The 25,856-nt window shown below is 44.9% G+C and overlaps 3 protein-coding genes across 3 annotated transcripts; all 3 read left to right on the top strand.

Moving 5' to 3' along the window:
* The first annotated feature begins 425 nt into the window (after positions 1 to 425).
* Positions 426 to 1,420, top strand: LOC132474398 (trace amine-associated receptor 1-like). Its single transcript, XM_060075057.1, has one exon. It carries the CDS (start codon positions 437 to 439, stop codon positions 1,418 to 1,420), a length of 984 nt encoding a protein of 327 aa, XP_059931040.1. The 5' UTR covers positions 426 to 436.
* Positions 1,421 to 10,787: 9,367 nt separating this feature from the next.
* Positions 10,788 to 13,919, top strand: LOC132475230 (trace amine-associated receptor 1-like). Its single transcript, XM_060076237.1, has one exon. It carries the CDS (start codon positions 12,663 to 12,665, stop codon positions 13,761 to 13,763), a length of 1,101 nt encoding a protein of 366 aa, XP_059932220.1. The 5' UTR covers positions 10,788 to 12,662; the 3' UTR covers positions 13,764 to 13,919.
* A 2,023-nt stretch (positions 13,920 to 15,942) lies between these two features.
* On the top strand, positions 15,943 to 17,158 carry LOC132473849 (trace amine-associated receptor 1-like). The gene is made up of 2 exons (XM_060074131.1): positions 15,943 to 16,225; positions 16,298 to 17,158. The coding sequence occupies exons 1-2, from the start codon at positions 15,943 to 15,945 to the stop codon at positions 16,924 to 16,926; spliced, it is 912 nt and encodes a 303-aa protein (XP_059930114.1). The 3' UTR covers positions 16,927 to 17,158.
* Positions 17,159 to 25,856: the final 8,698 nt, after the last annotated feature.

The raw sequence follows: 25,856 nt of genomic DNA, 5'->3' as shown, positions 1-25,856 counted from the left end.
GCCCATCCCTAGCGGTGAGCAAGCAAACCGATGCTTCAGCCATAATTCACCACAACAGTCAGGTTCGGCAGATACGTAGAGAGGAGCTCATTAGCGCTGCCTTTAAGACGTCTGTAGGCGATGATTCCACAGGTACGGAAGTGGGAAGTGTGTTTGCAATGAGGTTTTTTGTTTGTGTATAAAAGACAGAGTAAAGCAGCTCTGGCCCTTGCTGTAAGCCCATTCATTTGTTTACATACACCCGCTGTTCTATGACACGTCTCATGCATGTTCTGCCTCAGGTCCTTCACATATGGGTGCCTCCCCCTCAACCCCCCTCCGCCCAACTATGTTTTACATCATTGATGAAATACAGTCTCTCACAGGTAGCGGAAACAATGACCCTTATTAACAAAAACCATGTCTCTCCCCAACACTCCCCCTCCCTCTCAGGTCGATGGAGCCGGAGTTCTGCTACGGGAATGGCTCGTGTGTGAGGACGGTCTACCCTGTCGCTGTCCGCATCACCCTCTACTTTGGCCTGGGGTCTGCGGTGGTCCTCACATTGCTGGGTAACCTCTTTGTGATCGTGGCCATCGCTCACTTCAAACAACTCCACACGCCTCCCAACTACCTGACCCTCTCCCTGGCCGTAACCGACCTCCTGCTGGCGGTGATGGTCATGTTCCCTGGAATGATTCTTTCCATTGAAACCTGCTGGTACTTCGGGGAGATGTTTTGCAAGATCCACAAGAGCTCCTCCGTCTTGCTGTGTACCGCGTCCATCTTGAACCTGTCCTTTATATCCATCGACCGCTATTATGCCGTGTGCCGCCCTATGCTCTACCCCCGTAAGATAACGGTTCACACCGCAGTCATCATGATCCTGGTCACATGGTGTGTCTCTGCTGTGGTTGGCTTTGGGATGGTCTTCCTCGAGCTTAATATATTAGGAATTGAGGAGTTCTACTATAACTATGTGGCCTGTGAAGGAGGGTGTGTATTGTTACAGAGCGGGGTGTCCAGCACCGTGTCATCCATTATCTCCTTCTACATCCCCGGGGTCATCATGTTGGGCATCTACCTGAAGATCTACATGGTGGCCCAGAGACAAGTGCGCACCATAGGCCTACAGAACACCAGCTCCTCAAAGGTGGACAAGCACCAGAGGAAAGCCACCAAAACACTGGCCATCATCATGGGTGTGTTTCTGTCCTTCTGGACGCCATTCTTCATGCTTAACATCATCAACCCCTTCATCGGATACTCCATTCCGCCCGCCTTGTTCAACACATTCGGATGGCTGGGGTATCTGAATTCCACTATCAACCCGTTGGTGTACGCCTTCTTCTATAGTTGGTTCAGGAAGGCGTTTCAATTAATGGTTTCTGGTCGCATCTTTCGGTCCGACATGTCGGACAAAAAACTGTTTGCAGAGTGACAGTGGTTTCACGTTTCAATTTCCAAGAAGATGTGGGGCCATAAAAATTAAGGCTTAGCCACTGATGGTTGGAAATTCTAATTAATCAAATGTTTTATCACTGACTACTGAAAAAATAAATCGCAAAACAGATATTAATTGTTTATCCAGGTGGAAATCTGACTATGAATGTCACTCGACATTGTTTTTAATCGAATGGGTGGTGCTGGTTCTGGCGGGACCTTCTAGTCATGGGCTGCCTATCAGCTGATGGCCCACACTGTCTAATTAAGCACAATCACTCTGTGAAGTTTGGTGTGCTGAGCATAATTTCGCCCACCACCACTGGGGCCTCCTTCTGCTTTGGTTCTGCTCTGTATCTGATATAAACTTTACAATGGGTTGAGATATCTGAAGAATCCCATAGGGGTTTGTAAAGTTCTCCATTTGTAAAATGTTGGTATGCTGTTGTATTCTCGAACATCTGAATTGCATGCATTAAATCCTACAGCATGGAGCACCGGAAAAGAGTGGAACCATGCTGTCAAACTATTTTGTATTACATTTTCATGAAATAAATGGTTAAATATATGGCATGAGTGATTCCTGACAGAACAACAAAAGACAAAGAAAGAATGTTTGTGCTGTGGCCGATGCAATATATGTGTACTCGTTTAGTTTTGCCACAAAGTTTGTCAATGATATGGTATCAGAAAATAAAATGTATGTGACCCGACCCTGGATAAGCAAATTGAAGATGAGGATGATTAGGAAAATCGACTCAAATAAATACAAGTCACAAATGTGCAAGAAAGTCAAAGGACCTCTTGCCAATACATTCTCCACATTTATTTACTTGTTTTGGACATTATGGGCCCTATCTTGCATCTAGCGCAATTGACTTTCTACACGACGCATGTATCGTTGCTAGTTTCCACCCGGCGCAAAGCAGATTTCCCCCCGCAGCAAACTCGCGCCACTAAACTTGCGCCTTGAGAGGCGCAAGTTTAGTGGCCGATAAAGCAGTTACGCAACTGATCGACAAATACCTGTGCTGTGTTCCAGTATCCATACTATCCGTACTTACTTGAGTGAAAATGAGTGTACTGAAAGGACCTGGGGTCTCATTTATAACCGTTGCGTACGCACAAAACGGGGCTGAAAGTGGCGTACCTGACTTTCCACACCAAGGTTGTGATCTACAAAAAACTAACTTGACGGGAGAATGTGCGCAGCCCTAAGCAAACTCTGACCCATGCGTACGCATGGTTTGGAGGAAAAGGAGAATTGGCGACACAGACGATGTGGTGGTGAACTGAAGTCAGACAGAAGAAATGTAGAGGAGAACGATTATGTTTTATCATCGCCCTTCATAAATTTAATTTCAACCCGTATCATGCGTTAAATCTATGTAATCAGAATAATTTAAGTCAACTGCGTTATTCCTCAGTTATAACTCCGGAAACATCTCCTTAGAATCTAAATGAAATTTTGATTCTAAGATTCTCAATACTGTCCACTGACGGCGCGACTGCATGGAATAAAGCTGTCCAACATGTGTCAATAACATAATATTTTTATGTGACACTGTAAACACATAATCAAATGTCAATTAAATCCCAAGAGTGGAAAACCAAGCCACATACTCCTCGTCACAATCATAATCAATCGTTATTGTCCGTTCCTCTTGATGCTTTTCATGACAAATCAGGCATTAAAAAGGGGTTCAAAATGTTCAAGAACATTTTACGTGGGTGATTACAAACTGATTATTAGGGATGGGAATCGAGAACCGGTTCTTGTTCAGAACCGGTTCCGAGTCAACCGATTCCTTGGAATCATTAGCAAGCCTGCTTAACGATTCCGCTTATCGGTTCCGGACGCGGCAAATGCGTCGTGACGTCACACACACGCTGCTTTGATTTGGTTCAGAACGCAGCAAACATGTCGCCGCCGAGGAAGAATCGCATTGTGCGTTCACACCATACGCGACGGGGCGACAAGATCCCATACAAAGTGAACGTAGAGACACGTATAAGGGCGAATTTTTCGCGGGAGAAAACCGGCGACAAGTTTTTGTCGTGATGACAGCCAATCAGCGTTCAGCCGTCAAACTCAGTGCAGTGCAGTCCGGGTGAACCGCGGAATGGAGGAGAAAGTGATTGTTGCAGTTTGCGACTCCCGGAGCTCTATATATAATAGTATATAATATATTACATAATATATTATAATTGTATATATAATATCACGGCCAACAGCTCTGTCGCCTCCGGATGGCCGTAGCGTGGGGAGCTCTCATAGTGATTGGGCTTCTCGGGGTTTGTTTACCGGCATTGCTATGGTTTCCGGTCTTGTGTGTTCCAACGGTTTATTAGGTAGGCCCATCTAATAAATCTCTGTCTAATCAATGCTTCATTTTGTTTATGTCAGTTTAATTTTGTTACAAGTTGAATGCAAATGAGCACTGTTAGAATTCCAAAAGGCACAAGCTCTTACTTGGCTGTTTTCAGCCTGTGTTTTGAGTTGTATGGCACATAATGATGGCATTTGGGCTTAAAAAGCGAAACATATATTTTTTCGTCTCGACCAATTGATTTGAAAATTTACAATTTCCTAATACTAGAAGCACTTCTGATCAGATATTAAAGAGCAAACAAACACATTTATACTTATTTTCTCACCCAATGAGAATCGATAAGAGAATCGATAAGGAATCGGATCGATAAGCAGAATCGGAATCGGAATCGTGAAATTCTTATCAATTCCCATCCCTACTGATTATCCAAGGTATTCTCGGTCAGTCTTATTACCCTAACCCTATAAATACAGTGGTGAGCCCCGTGCGTAATGCTGCACCATGGCACTGCTGGAGGACCATGCAAATGGCAGGATTCGGAGGGAGAGGGTCTTCAGGGACCAAAACGATTTATTGGTACATAAAAATGTGTACCTTTATGTCAGATCACTTCTTTTTTAATTCTGGGACTGTGCGCTCTGTGCCACTGACCGAGTTCACTGCTGCAGCAACATGTTGCTACTCACTGTGCTTTTTGTTGTTAGTGATCCCAATCCCGTGACGGCCGAAGTGTCTCCACTTCCAGTTCAAATTTCGCTTTTCTCTGTCCTTCTGCCATTCTTTCCGACGAGACATAATACTTCCATCTGAGTCTGTTTTATATGCAGATCGCATTCATGAGGTCGTGGGGCGGAACGTGGACGCAGGGTTTTATAAGCCTGAATATTTTTCGGCGCACGCAAAACACTGTATATCTCTCATCTCTCTCATCGTCATCCGCTTATCCGGGGTCGGATCGCAGGGGGAGCAGCTCAAGCAGGGGGCCCCAGACTTCCCTTTCCCGGGCCACATTGACCAGCTCTGACGGGGGGATCCCGAGGCGTTCCCAGGCCAGTGTTGAGATATAATCTCTCCACCTAGTCCTGGGTCTTCCCCGAGGTCTCCTCCCCACTGGACGTACCTGAAACACCTCCCAAGGGAGGCGCCCAGTGGGCATCCTTACCAGATGCCCGAACCACCTCAGCTGACTCCTTTCTAAGTAAAGGAGCAGCGGCTCTAATCCGAGTTCCTTACGGAGCTTCTCACCCTATCCCTAAGGGAGACGCCAGCCACCCTTCTGAGAAAACTCATCTCGGCCGCTTGTACCCGCAATCTCGTCCTTTCGGTCATCACCCAACCCTCATGACCATAGGTGAGGATAGGAACGAAGATCGACCGGTAGATCAAGAGCTTTGCCTTGCGGCTCAGCTCTCTTTTCGTAACAATGGTGTGGTAAAGCGAACGCAATACAGCCCCCGCTGCTCCGATTCTCCGGCCAATCTCACGCTCCATCGTACCCTCACTCGCGAACAAGACCCCGAGGTAATTTAACTCCTTCACTTGGGCTAAGGACTCATTTCCTACCCGGAGTAAGCGATCCACCGGTTTCCTGCTAAGAGTCATGGCCTCAGATTTAGCGGTGCTGATCCTCATCCCAGCCGCTTCACACTCGGCCGCCAGCCGATCCAGTGAGTGCTGAAGGTCACAGGCCGATGATTCAATGAGGACCACATCATCTGCAAAAAGCAGTGACGAGATCGTCAGACCACCGAACTGCAACCCCTCCCCACCACGACTACGCCTCGATATCCTGTCCATGTATATCACAAACAAGATTGGTGACAAGGCGCAGCCCTGGCGGAGACCAACACCCACTGAGAACGAAACTGACTGGCTGCCGAGGACACGAACACAGCTCTCGCTTTGGGAGTAGAGATTGGATGGCCCTGAGGAGAGACCCCCGTACCCCATACTCCCGCAGCACCTCCCACAGTTTCTCCCGGGGGACCCAGTCATACGCCTTCTCCAGATCCACAAAACACATGTAGCCCAGATGGGCATACTCCCAGGTCCCCTCCAGGATCCTTGCGAGAGTGAAGAGCTGGTCCGTAGTTCCACGTCCGGGGCGAAAGCCGCATTGTTCCTCTTCAATCTGAGGTTCGACGATCGGCCGAACCCTCCTTTCCATTACATCATCATCATCATTTTTCCCACTGGGCGCATATCTGGCCTTGGGGTGCTACTGCTGGAGATCTCTGTTCCAGCAGCAGCTGTCGAAGACAGGATGTCTGTCTTCGACATCACATCGACATCAGGATGTCTGTCTTCGACATCACATCGACATCAGTCAGGGTTACTTACCTTGTCAAGGACTCCTCGACACTCAGCTAGGAGAAGCCGGGGATCGAACCAGCAACCTTCAGGTTACCAGCGAACCCTCTCTACCTCCAGAGCTACTGCTGCCCCAACAATTACCTTGGAGTAGACTTTACCAGGGAGGCTGAGAAGTGTGATACCCCGGTAATTGGCACACACTCTCTGGTCCCCCTTTTTGAACAGGGGAACCACCACCCCGGTTTGCGACTCCTTTGGCACTGTACCCAACTCCCACGCAATGTTGAATAGGCGTGTCAACCATGACAGCCCCTCAACACCCAGAGCCTTTAGCATTTCTGGCTGGATCTCATCAATCCCTGGGGCTTTGCCACTGCAGAGATGTTTGACTACCTCAGTGACCTCCACCAGGGAAATTGACGACGAAACACCATGAACCTCGAGCTTTGCCCCCAACAAAGAGGGCGTGTTATTCGGATTCAGGAGTTCCTTAAAGTGTTCCTTCCAACGTCAGACGACCTGCTCAGTTGAGGTCAACAGAGTCCCATCCTTACTGTACACAGCTTGGATGGTTCCCTGTTTCCCCCTCCTGAGGTGCCGGATAGTCTTCCAGAAACACTTTGGTGCCGACTGAAAGTCCTTCTCCATGGCCTCTCCGAACTTCTTCCAGACCCGCTGCTTAGCCTCCGACACGGCAGCAGCTGCAGCCTTTCGAGCCTGTCGGTACCCTGCAACCGAGTCAGCACCCGTGTACTACTTTTCATAGCTGTAAACAACATCCTGTTGGCGGGCAGAGCCGGGAGATGTCAGTCATTATCTCCTCCACATTATCTTATTATATTATAATAATTATTATACATATATATATATATATATATAAAATATAATAATATATAATGTGCAATATATACATATCTTACACTGCATAGTACCGTATTTATTATTTATTTGCAATGTACACACTTCTCAGGACTGCACACCCTACCTCCCTTTTTTATCCCTTCATGTCCTGCGTTTATGTGTTTGTATTGTATATATGTATTTTTGCACTGCTTGGAGATGGCTATTTTAATCTCATTGTACATGTGTACAGTGACAATAAAGGTATTCTAATTCTGCTTTTGTGTCTCTTTAAAGACCATAGAAGCATGCAGGGAATTGATGGAGGGTCAGTTGACAGGAAGGGAGGAAGCATGTCAGGAACCAGAAGTAAGTCAGGGCAGCAGCACAAAAGTGGATGCCAGTACCCAGACTGATCTTGCTGAATGTGGAAGTGAAGGTAGACACATCGTCCTTGTGAGCAAAGGCACAATGACTGACGACATGTACAACATGCAGGGTGTCTTTAGTGACCACTCCTACTGCACATTGTTTGATGACACAAGTCTGGAGAACATCTCAATGCCACAGCAGAGTGAGGTATCATTCCTGTCTATGAGGAGTGAGGAGTCAGTCCATGAAGAGAGTGCTGAGGAGGACATGAGTTTGGATGATGAGTTTCGGCTGAGTGAAGATGACGATGAAGAGGATGAGGAGCCTAACCTCTCAGATGACCGAAAGAGTGTTGTTTCTACCAAGCAACTTTTGAAACTGTTCAATTTGTGTCACTGGGAAAATTGTGGGAAGTGTTTGATGGAACCACCGGTAGTTTCAAAAAGTGGATTTGGAATGACGGTAAATACAGAGTGCATTGATGGCCACAGATACGTCTGGCATTCCCAGCCTCTGGTGAGAGGCCTGATGGAGTGCAATGTGTCGATACCAACGGCAGTGTTTGTTACGGGGAATACATGTACTCCATTCATAGAGGTCTGTGAGGCAATCGGCTTGGAGAGCCTGTCAAAGAGGCAGTGGTTCAACATCCAAAAGGCCTATGTCATCCCGGTAGTCAACAAGACATGGTCTCTCAGGCCATCATGAGCGCTGTAAGTGACGAATCCTTGATCGTTTCCGGCGACGCAAGGTATGACAGCCCTGGTCACAATGCATCATATGGCACCTACTCACTGATTGACACCAAGTCAGATTTAGTCGTTGCTCAGGAGACTGTAAGAGTTTCCGTCTCAGTGCTGGTAACCGATTGTCACCCATCAGTGCAAAAAGTTATGCGGGAGGAGTATGGGGAAATTAAACATGAATTTGATCTGTGGCACATTGTGAAGAATATGAAAAAGCGAGTGCTGAAGTGCCAGGATGAACAGTTAATTGAGTGGAGCAAGATGGTCTCCAACCACTTGTGGTACAGTGCCAGTACATGCAATGGAAGTGCAACAAAGCTGAAGGAGAGGTTGTTTTTTGTGCTGCACCACATCACCAATGTCCACTGTTGGGCAACTGGGGAGACGACCACAAAATGCGGCCATCCTCCCTATACTCCTGAAGAGGAGAGCAAACGTCCATGGCTCCATCCCAGCTCTGCAGCATTTAAACACCTCCAGAGTGTAGTGCTGGACAAAAAACTCCTGAAAAAACTTGAGTGTCACTGAGGGCATCCACACTGGAAGACTTGAGTGCCTCCACTCTGTCTACACAAAGTATGCCACCAAGAGAAAAAAGTTCTTGAAAAAGAGCTTTCAGGTCCGACTTCGAGTAGCTGCACTGGACCACAACCACAATGTCATCCGTGAGAATGCATCAACCAAAGAGGGGGAGAAGCAAATGAAACACTACTTTTCAAAGGCTTCTAAGCAGTATGTGGTGGCTCCAGTGAAGATGCCCAAAGTCTACAGCTTCAGAAAGGACATAGTAGCAGGAGCTCTGAAGAGTTGTGAGGCAATGTCAATCCGGAAAGCACTGAGGGAACCTCCAAAGGATAGAGTGGTGACCATCGCTGAGCACAGAGGAGGAGTATAAAAACCAGACAAGGATGTGTCAGTATCTGCACACCTCAGCAGATTTCCTGAAAAGCTAGATGCATAGCTAAGAGGGTAGGAGAGAGTTGGAAGTAGTATAGTTAGAGTATAGAGAGAGTATAGTAGTACAGTAGTATAGTTATATAATTTAAACAATATTACAGTTCCGCTGTTAGATGAAATAATAATTAAATTATTGCCAATTGCCATGTGAGTTAATTACCATTCAGTATTCCTACCCAATTGTCTTTGTTCTTGCATAAGAAAAAAAGTTTGTCTGCCTGTGTCTGTGTTGTAAGGTTGCACTCTTTCCAACCCCAGCAGTGTGAGTTATTGTCTGCAATTTAGACTTTTGGATTAAAATATTTGCTCGGGATAACATAGTTTCAGCATTTCATTTGTATGTTTTCAAAGTACCTCGTTTAATGGAGATATTACAGAGGCCAAAATGATAGTAAATACATGTAATGTTTGATCAATTAGCCAATACAAAGAATTCATTATAGTATTCAAATCCACAGTATTCTGGGGATGGGTAAACAGTCCTGATGGCATTCACAACACAGGCTGGTATTGGTATCCTGTTCCTCCGGCCAAGATGACCCCTGGACCAAAGGGTGAATTGTCTGTACGCTGTAAGCCTGTAAAGACTGATAGAGAAAGAAGATGGGTTAGAACGGGGGTTAGTTGAGACTTCAATTTTATGTTGAATACTTTCATTTCATTTACATTTCATGTCATTACATTTCATTTCATATTATTATTACATATCAATAGAATTAATATCATTAAATTTCATATTATTATTACAATAATATGAAATATAATATCTATAATAATATCTGAAATCTTGTCAGAAATCGGGAGAATTGCGGGAGATTTTTAACCGCGGGAGGAAAACGGGAGAGGATAGTGAATATCGGGAGTCTCCCGGGAAAGTCGGGAGGGTTGGCAAGTATGGTTGGGATGTTCTCGCCGAAGTGCATAACTTGTGGATTACCGCGATCTGAAAAAGCAGTTGCATCGTTGATGAATTGGTGAATAAACTCGGTGGAGCGAACTTCTAATGTGTGAGTAAGAGGTTTCTTTTTGTGATGGAGTAGTATCGATGATTGCATTTGTTTCGCTCAATTAGTAGTGGAAACTATTAGCAGATCCTTGCGAACCTGTTGTGGGTACAGTGGGTACAGCTAGTTACGGTATGTGCTTATGTTATGCGATGCTAGTACTGTATCGCAGCTTCTATCATGATAATACATTGCAGAATAACTGAGTATGGGTGTAAAAATTAGTGTTGTCTCAGGTGATCAGTGTAGTCCCCTACTCCCTCTGCACAACCTATCAAGACTGTGTTAGTTTACCTGCTGTTTATTGCGCGCTCCAGTGTTTCGGCTCGGATGTCCCTCAGCGACAGCATTGCGACCTACAACACGTCTCGCTCTAATGACAGCATTTGGCACGTCGGATTGGACGTGATACATCTGTTATTTTTGATGAGATGTCCCAGGTTCATTTCATGGCAGCAGACACTCTCCATGTCAGTGGACATAGGGACACAAACCCCACATAAGCACCACCGATTGTTTCCTGTGCGCTCAGATACATCTCTCTCTCCTTCATCTATTTCTTCTCCATAGTCAGGCTCTGTTGGGGGCACTAAAACTCCCACTGCTCTTACTGGCTCAAAAGCATAGGCAATTGGATGCCTGCCCTCATTGGTGGGTCTATAGGTACTCGAACTGCGCATGCGCGAGATGGATAAATCCAGTGCTTAATGCACCGGTCAGTAAGGATGAAATAGAACAGTGCTGTATGGACTGCTTAATTTAGTATTTTCGTCCCTTTCTTCTTTTATTTGCAGCAGAATTTATTTTTACGAAAGATAATATTTATTTCATTTCATAGTTTATCGTTAAGATATATTTTTTCATTTTTACTGGAACACAAGTATTTTATGTGTGAACTTATTTGAGCTGCTGATAAGAGTATTTTCTAACTCTTGTTTCTTGTTTCAGCGTCTCTTACACAATCCAGAGCGTCTGTGTCCTGTGGTCCTTCTTTACCCATCACACTAATACAGCACAAAGCAGAGTCCCAGGGTTTATAAAGCGGCAGTGGGACATTTGGGTTACATAACTGCCAAATTAACGTTGGTCAAAAACAGGTCTCGTCGTGAGCTGACATCGGTCCTTAGACCGGTTTTTAAAAATGTTTGTTTGCCATTGATTTTACAATATTAATAATATAATTTACATATCATTGAGTTTGATATATTTAACATCCAGCGATATTGGACATGACATGACGTCCATGTGACCTGGATCTTCGACCATGTTCTTCAAAATGTTTGGTGGGGACCTACAAAGGTGTGGTGTGTGATTTTATTGTAATACAAATTGGCAATTTGTTTCCCAAGCATCTTCAGAGAGACAATGGGTACGCACGATTTTTATTGGGAAGCTTTCACAAGCTATAGCAACTTCATCTACCCGTTCATTTTATAATCAAATTATATCTTAATGACCCTGCACATGTTAAGCTCTTTATCTAATACTGATGGTCAGGGTTTATGTTTTAAATGGCCTTATGTTTGTTTTTGACATGGTACAAAATTAACCAAGGACTCTTTTTGCCGAGATGGAATTAAAGAATATCTGTACAAATTTAAACTCACATTAATTTGAACAAATATTTTTTCATTAAAATACCGCACCAAAAATTTGTGGTCCCTCTGTCTCTTTTTCTCAACACATCCTGCCCCTCAACATTGTCCATGTTGCCATTCAGGGCCCTTTGATTAGAGATTGTTGTTGCTTCTGGCCACCACAGAGCCCAGTCAGAGCAGTGGCTGACTGATTTGACCCTGTCGTCATCTTGAAATGACAATATATATAAAGCCCATCCTGCTGGTATCCACTGAGTTCACCTTTCCATCTGACTAAGGTAAGCCCACATAATGCTTTATCACACTTTAAACCACTGCTCTCCAAGTCAAATTTGAAATGGAAATGTTTATTAAGTAATTGTGTATCTTTACCAAATATTTTGTGATGTTCCTTAACTATTACAGGTTTTGTAGGTAATGTATTGACATTATTTGCGGTAACTTCTTTAATTTTATACCATTCAAATTATTCTTGTTTTATGAATAACCCTACTCTATCAGATTTTCTTTTCAGAAGTATATTTTAATGGATATCCTGCTAAAACCACTCATATACATATCACTTGCTATACAAAAAATGCAGGGGCTGTAAAGACAGTGGACAGGATAAGCAGAGACAAGTGATTTTTTCTATGTTTTATCAAAACAATTCGTTCCACAATCCTTAATTATCAACAACTACAACAGAAATATAATCAAGTTAGCTCTTAGTAAATTATGCAAGCAAGCAGACGTAATGTTGGGTGTGAACAGCCTGAAAATTGCATGTTGTCATGGCAGAATACAGTACGATGTGACAGATATAATTAAGAGTCAAGCATTACTCTAATTTTTCTGTGTCATTTATCACCGAAAAATAGCAAAAATATACATTGTATTATTTGTAGTATTATATATGGTGTAGTGTATGACTCACGTTGTCATGATCAGAATTTTATACAAATTGTATGGCACATGATCTTTCTGCATATCATTCATATGTTTCATGTCTGATTTTCTGCAGGTTCTTTGCATAAGGGTACCCAAACCCCAGAGCCACTGTTGTTTCTATATCAATGATGTAATCATGTCTCTTTCATGTTGCGGAAAGCGTTGTTGAATTTACTTAAACCCTCTCTCACCACCAACCTTTCCCATTCCTCTCTCCCTCCCTCCCTCCCTCTATCTCTCCCTCCCTCCCATCCTCCCAGTTCAATGGAGCCAGAGTTCTGCTACGGGAACGGCTCGTGTGTGAGGACGGTCTACCCTGTTGCTGTCCGCGTCACACTCTACTTGGTCTTGGGGTCTGCGGTGGTCCTAACGGTGCTGGGAAACCTCTTCGTGATCGTGGCCATTTCTCACTTTAAGCAACTCCACACGCCCACCAACTACCTGACCCTCTCCCTGGCCGTAACTGACCTCCTCCTGGGGGTTCTGGTCATGTTCCCCGGTATGATTCGTGCCGTTGAGACCTGCTGGTACTTTGGGGAGATGTTCTGCAGGCTCTTCCTTAGCTATGACATCTTGCTGTGCACCGCGTCCATCATGAACCTGTCCTTTATATCCATCGACCGCTATTATGCCGTGTGCCACCCTATGCTCTACCCCCGTAAGATAACGGTTCACACCGCAGTCGTCATGATCCTGGTCACATGGTGTGTCTCGGCTGTGGTTGGCTTCGGGATGATCTTCCTCGAGCTAAATATTTTGGGAATGGAGGAGTTGTACTATAACAACTTGGCTTGTGAAGGAGGGTGCGCTTTGTTTACGACTGTTGTCGCCAGCACTGTCTCGGCGATCATCTCTTTCTACCTCCCCGGGGTCATCATGCTGGCCATCTACCTGAAGATCTACATGGTTGCCCAGAGACAGGTTCGCACCACAGGCGTAAAGAACACCAGCTCCTCCAAGGTGGACAAGCACCAGAGGAAAGCCACCAAAACACTGGCCATCATCATGGGCGTGTTTCTGTCACTCTGGACACCGTTTTTCCTCTGTTACATCATCGACCCCTACATCGGCTACTCCTTTCAGCCCGCCTTGTTCGACACACTCGTGTGGCTGGGGTATCTGAATTCAACCATCAACCCGTTGGTGTACGCCTTCTTCTACAGTTGGTTCAGGAAGGCGTTTCAAATCATCGTTTCTGGTCGCATCTTTCGGTCTGACATGTCGGACACAAAACTATTTGTAGAGTGACAGTGCTTTCATGTTGAGGCCTCCCAGAATAAGAACTGGATCCCGGAAAATAACTGCTTATCAACTGCTTGGTGGAAATTCTAATCAATTAAAAATGTATGGCCTATTAAATCGGTTTATTCACCATTCAAAAAATATTTTTTTTTCTTGAAACCCCAAATCACCCATTACTGATATTATTTATGCCTGCTGTGTTATTGAGTTTCTCTCAAAAAGTTTGTGATAGGCAAAGTCTTCTGTTGCAGCGTTTTGCTCTGTTTTGCAGACGTTTCGTGCAGAAATGTTGTGTTGTTATTTTGTTTTAACAAATGCTTAATAAAGTGAATGGTGTTATACTGACCATCAGCCCTGACACCCCAAAATCTATTTGACTATTCTATAGGTAGCTTTCATTCGGTAGTTCTTGTTGTCATGTGACTAATTGGAAACTACTCTTGTTGTCATGTGACACGCTGCAGACATCGGATAATATTTTCTGTGTTGTTTCCTGCATTCTGGGACAGTAGCTACCCGATAAAGATGCTGGGACAGGACATCCCTAGTTCATATAAAATCAATAATGTGGCATGGTTCACTCAAGTCCACTCTCCTTAACCGTAGAAGAATCCAGGAAAGTGAAAAACATTAATAATCATTGACTTGTCATTGAATGCTTCAATTGGTTTATGGCTAAATGTGAATGTTGTTCTTGACTCACAAAATATAAGTCAATTCTGGGAATAAATCTATTTAAGATCAGAAAACCTAATGTCTTACTCTTCTGTAGCTACATTTTCATTCAAACTACATTTCCATTTAAAGCTCTTCATATTATCCTCATAGGCTTGTTGTTTAGTTTGACATTGTACGTAATAAACCAAGGCAACTTGTTCCCTTGAGAAAGCTGAAAGTTCAATTTTCAGGAGAAAATCATGTAAAATTAGAAACATTAGAATAAAATAACACAACATAAAGGTGTGGTCTTTATGTGACCCTTTCTTAACACATCCTGCCCCTCAACATTGGCCATGTTGCCATTCAGGGCCCTTTGATTAGAGATTGTTGTTGCATCTGGCCACAGAGTCCAGGGAAATGGCCCAGTCAGAGCAGCGGCTGACTGTTTCGACCCTGTCGTCATCTTGAAATGACAACATATATAAAGCCCATCCTGCTAGTGTCCACTGAGTATACCTCTCCAGCTGACTGATGTAAGTATGCTTCATCACGCTTTAAACAACTTAATCGCTGAGTTTATATTTGATAAATAAGAGTAATGGAAATGATTACTGAATAATATGGTTCTATCAACACTAACTAGTAAGTGATGTTCCTTAAATAGGACAGGTTATAGTTTAAGTAGTGATTTTATTTTATTAGTGGGAGACACAATAATGCATGGACTGTAAAAACAGTGCAGCAGAGACATGCAAGTTAATTAGAAAAAGATTGAAATACAGTTCCTTTACCTCTTAAGCAGTATGTCATTGTTGTTTTTTATAATTAAGGATTAATAAACTATTTTTATTCCTCATTCATAGGGCAAAAAAAGTCAAGCCACAATCTTTAATTATAAACAACTACGACATAAATACAGTTCACAAAGCTCTAATGTCATGTTGTAGCTGTTTGTAATTAAGGACTATGGTGTGGCATGACTTTTCCCTCTGAATGAAGGTCATTAGCAACTTGTGTAAGCACATATGTTGGGCGTGAATACGATTATAACTAATGATTGCATGGAATGGATAGAACTATAAAGAGATTCTTCTGTACCACATAAGCCTCATCAACTCGATAATGTAATGATACAAGCTTAGGTCAAGGCCTACGATTAGCAACGTAAGAATGCATTGTCTATTGTAAACGCTGGCAAAGGTCTCCAAAATCCTCTTTTGATTAATGGCAGACAAATTACACGTTACAAACATATTATCATTATTAAATGCGCTGTCATCATCTGACTTTTAACCAGTTCTATGACACATGATATTTCATTAAAATGTCTACTGTATGTATTGCCTCAGGTGCATATGGGGGTCCCCCCCTCCAGCCTACTTTACTTGTATGATATAAAAATGACTCTTTCAGATAGCGGAAAGAATTACCTCATTTACTAAAAACCTGTCTCCCCCCGCCCTTCCATTCCACCTCCTTTCCCTCCTTTCCCTCCCAGCCTCCCTCATCCCCCCTATACAGGCCGATGGAGCCGGAGTTCTGCTACGGGAATGGCTCGTGTGTGAGGACGGTCTACCCGGTCACTGTCCGCATCACCCTCTACTTGGCCCTGGGGTCTGCGGTGGTCCTCACGGTGCTGGGTAACCTCTTCGTGATCGTCTCCATTTCTCACTTCAAGCAACTCCACACGCCCACCAACTACCTGACCCTCTCTCTGGCCGTGTCCGACTTCCTGCTGGGGGTTCTGGTCATGTTCCCTGGCATGATCAATGCGGTCGAGACCTGCTGGTACTTTGGGGACATGTTATGCAAGCTATATACCAGCTCCGATGTCTTGCTGTGTACTGCTTCTATATTGAACCTGTCCTTTATATCCATTGACCGCTATTATGCCGTGTGCCACCCTCTGCTCTACCCCCGTAAGATAACGGTTCACACCGCGGTCGTCATGATCCTGGTCACATGGTGTGTCTCTGCTGTGGTTGGCTTCGGGATGATCTTCCTCAATCTGAATATTATGGGAATGGAGGAGTTCTACTATAACAACGTGGTGTGTGAAGGAGGGTGCATTCTGTTTACGACTGGGGTGGCCAGCACACTCTCGGCTGTTATCGCCTTCTACATCCCCGGGATCATCATGCTGGGCACTTACCTGAAGATCTACATGGTTGCCCAGAGACAAGTGCGCACCATAGGCCTACAGAACAGCCGCTCCTCCAAGGTGGACAAGCACCAGAGGAAAGCCACCAAAACGCTGGCCATCATCATGGGTGTGTTTCTGTCCGTCTGGTTGCCGTTTTTCCTCTGTTTCATAATCGACCCCCTCATCGGCTACTCTGTACCGCCTGCTTTGTTCAACACATTTGTGTGGCTGGGGTACTTTAATTCCACTATCAACCCATTGGTTTACGCCTTCTTTTACAGCTGGTTTAGGAAAGCTTTTCAAATTATAATTTCCGGTAGGATCTTTCGGTCGGACACGTCAGACACAAAACTGTTTGCAGAGTGACAGTGGTTTCATGTTGAGGACTCCAAGAAGATGTGGGGCCATGAAAATTTATGTCAACTGATTGGAGGAATTAAAAAAATCCAAACGTTTTCCCCATTATGTTTACACGTCATTAAAATAACCATATCATACTTCATGAAACAAAAAATCACCAAATCCCGAAATTAATTGTGGTATCATTTAATAAGTACTTTGCGTGCTGTGTTACAAAGTGTGAAAATGGTATGGATTATGTCAGAATTATACATTAAATATTAAAGAACGAATTGTACAAAAAAGTCCTCACTACAGTGAATCTTTTTTTGGCTGTCCTGCTCATGAATGACACAAAAATATAGAATAACTAAAATGCATAACAAACTCATGATCTACAATTCTACCACATGTTAGGGACAATCTTGACTGATAAAGCTGTGTGTGTGTGTGTGTGTGTGTGTGTGTGTGTGTGTGTGTGTGTGTGTGTGTGTGTGTGTGTGTGTGTGTGTGTGTGTGTGTGTGTGTGTGTGTGTGTGTGTGTTTCTGTTTGAATAACAACAATTGATTGTGAGACACTTAAAAAGCATTTGGTTTGATGGATCATGATCATGATAAGACACACATACACCATCTACGCATATACTAATCATCTTCAGAGACACAATTGGTATACGGGATTCTTAATTCGAAAGCAATAGTAACTTGATGTAGCTGTTAATATAATATCAATTTTGTGGCATGGTTCCACCAAGTCCATTCTCTCTATCTCCAGAAACCTCTAGAAAAGTGGAAACCATGAATAATGGTCTTCTTCAAAAAAATGCTACTAGGGTACTACTAAATAAGGTTTACATTGATGGAAAACATTGATGTTAAAAATACCCCTTATTATTCTCACACTGTTCATTTCTGCAAAAACAATTTCAGCATCTTTCAAAAACATTCTGTTCTATTTCAATCCTACTAACTGCCAGAGGCAGTGCTTTAATACTGGATGTATCCCTCTCTCACACACGCACAGGTCGAGTGTGTATACCAACGCAGTTACATTGTTCATTTCAGTCTGGATTTCAACCAAAGCACAGCACAGAGACTGCCGTCGTGAAGGTAACGAAAGATGTTTCCTTCACCAACAGTGTGTCTCGCAGAGCCTTTTTTCCATCGCAAGCCTGCGCCCCTCCCTCAGTCAGCGTCAGAGTGTTGAAGTACTTGTAAACATCTATGTTACATCCCGCGTTGATTACTGCAACTCCATCTTCTCTGGCATTCCACATGAATCACTCCAAAGTCCACAAGCCATATAACACTTGTACTGTTACAGCTACACTGGTTACCAGTTACCCAGAGAGTCCAGTTTAATATCAAGCTGTTGACACATAAGGCCCGGCATAACCTTGCTCCCAACTATATCACTGACCTCCTGGAGAGCTACACCCCTTCCCGCTCGCTGCGATCCTCATCAGCTGGTCTGCTCAAGGTGCCCAAGATGAACCTCAGCACCATGGGAGAGAGAGTGTTCTCCCACACAGCCCAAAAGCTATTGAACTCAGTTCCAAATGACAACAGGCAGTGTGAATCCACTGCCCAGTTTAAAAAGGAACTGAAAACCTATCTCTTCAAACTAGCCTATTGACTATGATATGGCTATATGGACTATATATTCTTGATAATTTTTCTAATTTTTTTGTTTTATCTGTGAACCGACCTGTGAACCGAAAATGCATTTCAGTGTCCTGAAATGCATTTTTAAATATAATGTATTATTATTGTGACCCTGGATGACGTAGGCTGCTATCCGCCTGGTTATCGTGAAGTTTGTCCCTTCTCACTTCTCGCAGAATTTCAGGATTACAGGTGAAAAGTAAACAAATCATTCCAAAACGAATAGTTCGAATAGCTCGTGGCTCTTCACGATAGAAGACCCAACCTTCTCTTCGGATAATTCGTCCTCTAGAGGCTGTGACTTGCCAACCAGCTGCGATTATTATTGTTGGTGGGGTTGCTACTGCAAGCACATCGACTGTTCTTCTTAAAGGGCAACTTCACCCATTTCACATAAGCTTTGTATTTTTAGAACCCCCCGCATATTTTTGAATGGTCTAGCATCATTTCCTTATTTTCTGGAGAGACTGGAGAGATCCGTATCGATCTCCAACACTTCCTGTTTTTTATGACGCAATATGACGATTTTTGCGTACAAGAAAACAGGAAGTGTAAGAGGGGATGATTCTCGTACGACTACAACCACTAGTCCCACCCCCCTCTAGGGGGTGGGACCCACTGACGCTACAGACCTATTAGAGCAGTGCCAGTGGGTGGGACTTCACCAGCAGAAACTAACATCCACAGCGTCTGAAGCTAAGATAACAGAGGCTGTTGATAAAACTGAAGTACATTGGCGGAGGGTACTGGATCTGACATAGAAGATGGCTCCATGCAAAAGTTCACCATTTCGAAAGAAATACAAACGAGGGCTACCGTATTTTCCGCACTATACGGCACACCGGATTATCAAGCGCACCTTCAATGAATGAACTGTGAACTATTTTAGAACTGTTTTCATGTAGGCCTATAGGGCGCACCGGATTATAAGGCGCATAGAATAGAAGATACTGCAGTCAAACGTTTGACTGGGGTTGCGTTATGCATCGACGAGACCGAGCTGTGCTAAAGGGAATGTCAACAAAACAGTCAGATAAAGTCAAACTTTATTAAGTGTTCTGACAACTCCGGTCACTCCCATGGTAACGATGTTCAAACGTTAATGTGCATATTAACAATATCTCATCAATATCAATATCTCTTAACAATAAGCTCACTTTTTCAGTTCATTCCCCGTCTACGAATCCCTCGAATTCTTGTGTGTCCGAATTGAACAGTTGGGCGAGTACGGCATCCAACATGCCCGGATCCCTCGTCATTATCCGAGTCAGTGTCGCTGCTTTTGCCTGGCAGTTCAGTGATTATTCCTGCCTTCGTGAAAGCTTAGACCACAGTTGAGACTGTTATATCAGCCCAGGCATCCACGATCCATTGGCAGATAGTGGCGTAAGTCGCCTGGCGCTGTCTCCCCGTCTTGGTGACGTGTGTTCGCCTTCTTGGCCCCGTCCACACAAAGCCGATTTTTTGGGTGAAACCGCATAAAAAAACGCTTTTGGTGGACACGGGCTACGGCCACGCCAAACGCGTGTAACGTGCCTAACTTGAAGCTTGATCATTGTGTGTCACAAAAATGGTTCAACGCGCCTGTGGCTGCGCTGGATTTAGGAGTCCGAGGTAGGAAACCCAAACGCAATAATCGGGTTAAATAACTTCACATGGTGTGTCTGGTGTGTTTCCAGCATTCGTAGTGTTGATCAGCAGATAGTCCGCCAAGACGTTGAGGTTGCTTAGCAACCAGAGACGCTGTCCATGCAAGTGAATGGAGCGTTCCCTCTTCGTCATAACTATCAAACCAAACATCCTTCACATTCAACAAGCGAACATTATGAAATTAAAATGCACATTTCTCGCTAAAAATGTTTACATAAACGCATTTAATTGCGTAACTATGTTACTATTTCCACCCAGAATAAAGAAAGATGTCGGCCGTATGCTTCTGTGCAAGCGTCACTACTCTAGTGACGTCGGTTCAAGCTCCACGCTGATTTGTTCCATTAGTAGATGGAACAAGGAGGTGTCCGATAGGCGGAGATGATCAGCGGGAGTGGCCGCCAGCGAAGCTGTGCATGGTGGGAGTTGTTGTCTTCAATCCACAAGCGCCAAAAAGTCACTTTCTGCCTTTTCTCGGTCAAGACTGCACCAAATTAGAATTTTATTTTATTATTCGACTACATATAGGACCCAATTTCAATACATATTCATGCCTCCACCGGTGAAATGCTCCTTTAAGTTTCTTTATTCCGTTTGCCAGTTTTTTGTGCAGTTAATTGCTCCTGCGTATTTCCAGCTACAGAAACCATTCAACTATCAAAACGTGCAGCTCTTTAACGACATGATGGCTATATCTTGCCGTTTTTCAACTCTTTAACTTTTTTTTTTAACTATTAAGCTCTTTCGGCTTATTTTTTTACATTGTAAGTCAATGGTCAGAGAGATTCTCTGACACTACAACTACTTCAGACATGGTAACAAAACATTTAACAAATCAACACACTTGTATCTTCAATAATCTGAAAACCGAATTTTCGATTACCTTTATACCTTTTTCAGAATCACAGTTTAAGTTCCATATCGGCTTCCTTTTCAGATGGTCTCATTGATTTACGCTGAGGTTAGAGCGTGGAGGACATGCAGGTAGTATTGCCAGTTTACCATCTGCGGCATTTTAGCAAGCACACTCTCGCCGTTCGTTAGGACGAAACGCATTCTAGCTTATTATTCTTTCCTCGCGGCGGCTTGGAAATAACGGAGGCTCTCGCCGGTTCTCGGTTGAAAGTTTCTGTTTTTGCAGAAATTAACAGTTAGAGAATTATAAGGGGTATTTAACGTCAATCTAAAATCAATCAATGCATATAAACCTATTCTAGTTGTACCCCCAAATTAAATGATTAACCCCAAAAAAGCATGGGGCCCAATCTTGCATCCGGCGCAAGTGACTTAGTCACTGGCGCATGTGTCGTTGCTAGTTTACTACTGGCGCAGAGCGTTCTTTTCCCACCACCGCCACCCGCCGGTAAATTAGGGATTGATCATGCGCCCCAAGGGGCGGTTCGGCGGAAGGAGGAGGCGTGTTCTGGCGCAAACGGTATTTTGCCGTTTCTGAATACCATTGCGCTACTGACCAGGAAATACCTGGTTTAAAGTCAGTGGCGCGTTGTTCAGATGCTATTTTAAGGGCGCATGCGATGCATACGGATTGCTTGTGTACCTCGCGCATACACTTTGCTTCTCTCATCTACCTAGCCGCACATTCTTGGTAAATTATTTGGGAAAGAACAGCTGATGCAGCGGTAATAAGTTGTACTTTTAAATCAATGCATCTGCAAACACCGTACAGCAAACACATATTTTCTTGACACAGACATCGTGTAGGCCTACATGCCCATAACTTTTAGGATTGATGAGTATTTGATCGTGAAAAACATTGTTTTACCGCGAGTGAGTGTTAAAAAGAATGAATGAATGCGGGCGCGCGTGTGTGCTCTGTTTAAACACACGCAAACTAAACACGTAACGCATAATACAATCAATGGCAATGTCTATTACCGCGGGGACACATGCATATTAGGATAGCATACAATACTGATAAGAAACAATGTTTATAATGTATTGCGTATATCATTAAATAGAACCACAGTTACCGCATATCATATGTTATATCATATACGTTTTCTTTGCCGAAATTTATTTGAGGACTCAGTATTTCTGAAGTTGTGGAAGAAAACCCCTTATTCAATGTGTGAATTAGGCCATATTATTTGGGAATTAACTGAGCCATTTGCAGTTTGAAATTCATGTGCATCTGTCTCATCGGAGACTGCAGACGCGCTGTCAAAATATTAACTCGTCCGATTCAAATGCGCTCATGGCTCTTAAAGGGGATGGGAGCTGGCACTCTCATTGGTTTGTTGGACGTTACGCCCAAACCACACCTACGGGTAATTAGGCTGCTTCAGACCAACCCTTTTGACACTTGCGCCGCGACGCAAGTGTCATTTATCCGCCTGTAAAATAGCGATAGCGCCGTAGAACCGCCCACAAAGCTACTTGCGCTTTGCGCTTCCCACTTGCGTTTCAGACCGTTAAAATAGGGCCCATGATCTTTAAATGAATGTATCACCGTAAAGGGAGCAAGTTGCCTTGGTTTATTGTCGTGGGATTTGCTAGAGTGAACACCAGGAAGCATTGGCCTAGCCCCGGCAGACTGGTAATTTGTGGAAAGCCTGCATAGCCCCACTTCAGGCAGATGATGGCCACGTGGATTGCCCAGTATGCCTCGGTGTGGAACTCCTGAGGGAGGGGCTTTCAGACAGGGCATGCATGAACTGCAGTTTCATGCCGAGGGCTATGAAGTTAGCCAGGCTTGCTGAGATGGAGGCTCTTCTTCATGATTCCAAGTTACCCGCAGCTGGCGTGGCAGCTCCTACACCGCAGGACGGAGACTGGGGGTGCCCCCCATGGAAAAAAGCTAGGAGGGTTGACTCCTTAACATCAGAGTTTTCCCAGATTAAAGCCCTACTGCATATTCTGTATCTAGAGGGAACCTCCGCAGCCTAGCCTCCCGCCCACAAACCTCAATTGGGAAGAGAATGTCATGTCCACTAGAGCCTCCTGCAGTAATTTGAGGAGCTGGGGGCCTCCCAGACCTCGTATTCTGATTCAGAGCAGACGCAGGGCTCCAGAGCCGGTTCTTGTTTCATCTGTGAAGCGACCTTGAGTGTCCTGAAAGACATTTTTAAATAAAATGTATTATTATTGTGACCCTGGATGACGTAGGCTGCTATCCGCCCAGTTATCCTGAAGTTTATCCCTTCTCACTTCTCGCAGAATTTCGGGATTACAGGTGAAAAGTAAATGACACTACCTCCGTCCGTCGACGGATCTCATTGACTTTGCATGGGGGGGCGCTCGCGAAATGCATTGTGGGTCCGTCCGTCCATTTGGCTCCATGGCCTGTGTCAAAAAGTTGAGAAATGTTCAACTTTTCAGGCAGCGCCGGATCCACGGCCAATCAGATCGTGGTTATGCAAATACACTCCACGCGTTTCCTGGATCCATTTTGCAATAACAAGCAGGAAGAAGCAGGACAAATCTGGCCGTTATATATATTTTTTAAAGAAATGTGGAATAATAGGATTGGTTTTAGTCACCTGTTGCTTGTGTCCTCTTTTGTATTAATATCCACACTTCGGCTTTGTAGAGGGAGGCAATTTGATTGGCTGCAGTATGCGTCTACAAAGACTAGTCCCCTATACGTCAGACACGCCCTCGGCCATCCACCGACGGACGCATGTAGTGTGAACAAGGCGTCAGGGTGCAGGCAGGGATGCGCATAGTGCTAGTGCACTCGGTGCTGGATGAGGCCTCAGTGGCAGCTGCCACGCCAAGTGCCTTCTTTATAGGAGCCCAACAGCATTCTAAAGGAGCCTTTCAGGTTCCGTCCCCACAGCCCTACATTGAGGAGCTTTAGAGGTGCTGGTCAGACCCAACCCACAACACTCCTTTCCCACGTGACACAGCTAGGGCTCATGGTCAACTACAGCAAGAGGTTCCTTGGAATGGCATTGGACTCCCAGCAGATGATTGCCCCCCTGTTGTGGCGCCGGGTAGACCACGTGCTCCGTCTTCTCCTTAAATTTCAGAATGGAAGAAAGTTGCCGTACAGCCTCTTCCTCAGGGTGACCAGCATGCTAACAACGGCCTCAGCAGTGGTACCGCTGGGCCTCCTCCAGCTGCGTCCTCTCCAGGTATGGATGAACGGACTACAGTTGGACCCCAGGCGACACAAGCACAGAAGGGTCAGGGTTTCCAGGCAGTACCTCCAAGTACCTCCATGCAGGGCGCATCTGACCACGGGGGTTCCCTTAGGTCTGATCCCCTCCCGTCAAGAGGTCGTAGTACGCCTCTGGTTGTAGAGTGGTTTGGCGGCACAGGAAGGTGAGGGGGCTGTGGAGCGCACAGCAGAGGCAGGAGCACATAATTGGGATAGAACTTTGCACCATATTCCTGGCTCAGGCATTTTTTGGTCATCCTGAGGGGCCAGCATGTTCTCGTCCGATCAGACAACATCTTGGCTGTCTTCCATGTAAACCACCATGGGTGTACAGGAGCCGCCCGGTCTCTGCGGTTGGCACGTCAGCTCCTCTTATGGACCTTTCGTGGAAAGCTTCAGGGCAATCTACCTCGTGGCGGACCTTCTCTCCCGCCAGGGGACCCCAAGTTTGTAGGCACGATCTGGCACAGGAATGGCAGGGCAGAGGTAGACCTTTATGCGTCAGAAGCCTCGACTCATAGATTGCCCACTTTAGATTTCCCTGAGGGAGACAACCAGCCCCTTCGGGCAGGATGCTCTGGTCCATCCTTGGCCGAGCAGCCTTCTTTATGCCTTTTACACCAATCCCCCTGATGTGGCTGACGCTACACAGAGTCCAACAGGGCAGCCACAGGCTGCTGCTGGTGGCCCCTTATTGGCCAGGGAGACTTTGGTTACCCAGGCTGCACAGGCTCCTCGACAGGTAGCCATGGGCGGGAGCTGCTCTCTCAGCTGGAGGGTCGAATTTGGAATCTGAAACCAGAACACTTCTGGACCGTCTGGACCCACTTTTAAAAGACTGTGACCAAGCAGTGGTCTAGACAATTTTAAACTTGCGGGCGCCATCCATCAGGTCCCTCTAAGCGAATAGATGGAAACTGTTTTCCAATTGGTGCAGGACGCAAGGTAAGGGGCTCGAGCACTGCTCGGTTCTCATTATATTATGGTTCGTACAGGACCGGTTAGACGGAAAGCTGGGAGTCTCTATCCTGAGTGTCTACGTGGCTACTATTATATCACAGAACGTTAGGTTGGGGAACCAGAAGGTGGGGTCACACAGCCTTGTCACCAGTTTCCTAAAAGCGGCTCAGGGCAGACACCCACACAATTAAGAGAGTTCCCTCATAGGACTTGCCGTTGGTGCTGGAAGCCCTATGTCAAGCAACTTCTGAGCCCTTGAGGCATTGTGAATCAAAATGCTTCAAAATGCTTCCTGCTAGCGATTGCGTCAGCAAAACGGGTGGCGGAGCTCCATGCCCTGTCTGTGAGTCAGGCTTGTATGAGCTGAAACACTGATCGCTCAGGGGTGGCCCTGTGGCCATTTTTACCCAAGAGGATGTGTCATCCAGGGTCACTATGTGACTACGTTGTATACACACTCAACCTGTACGTGCGTAAGAAGGATAAATCCATTACATTAGAACTTTGGTTACATTCGTAAATCTTATTTGACCGCAAAACTGAAATGTACATATATTAT

This window comes from Gadus macrocephalus, chromosome 16, assembly GCF_031168955.1.
Source record: "Gadus macrocephalus chromosome 16, ASM3116895v1".
NCBI lineage: Eukaryota > Metazoa > Chordata > Actinopteri > Gadiformes > Gadidae > Gadus > Gadus macrocephalus.
The sequence above is the reverse complement of the archived record's forward strand: the minus strand, read 5'-3'. Positions and strand labels throughout refer to the sequence as shown.

Bases quoted from the DNA above. Each gene is read 5' to 3' on its own strand.
- LOC132475230 (XM_060076237.1), top strand. From the start codon at position 12,663: ATGTTGCGGAAAGCGTTGTTGAATTTACTTAAACCCTCTCTCACCACC.
- LOC132474398 (XM_060075057.1), top strand. From the start codon at position 437: ATGGAGCCGGAGTTCTGCTACGGGAATGGCTCGTGTGTGAGGACGGTC.
- LOC132473849 (XM_060074131.1), top strand. From the start codon at position 15,943: ATGGAGCCGGAGTTCTGCTACGGGAATGGCTCGTGTGTGAGGACGGTC. The intron at 16,226-16,297 runs GCAAGCTATATA...TTATATCCATTG, and splicing joins GTACTTTGGGGACATGTTAT to ACCGCTATTATGCCGTGTGC.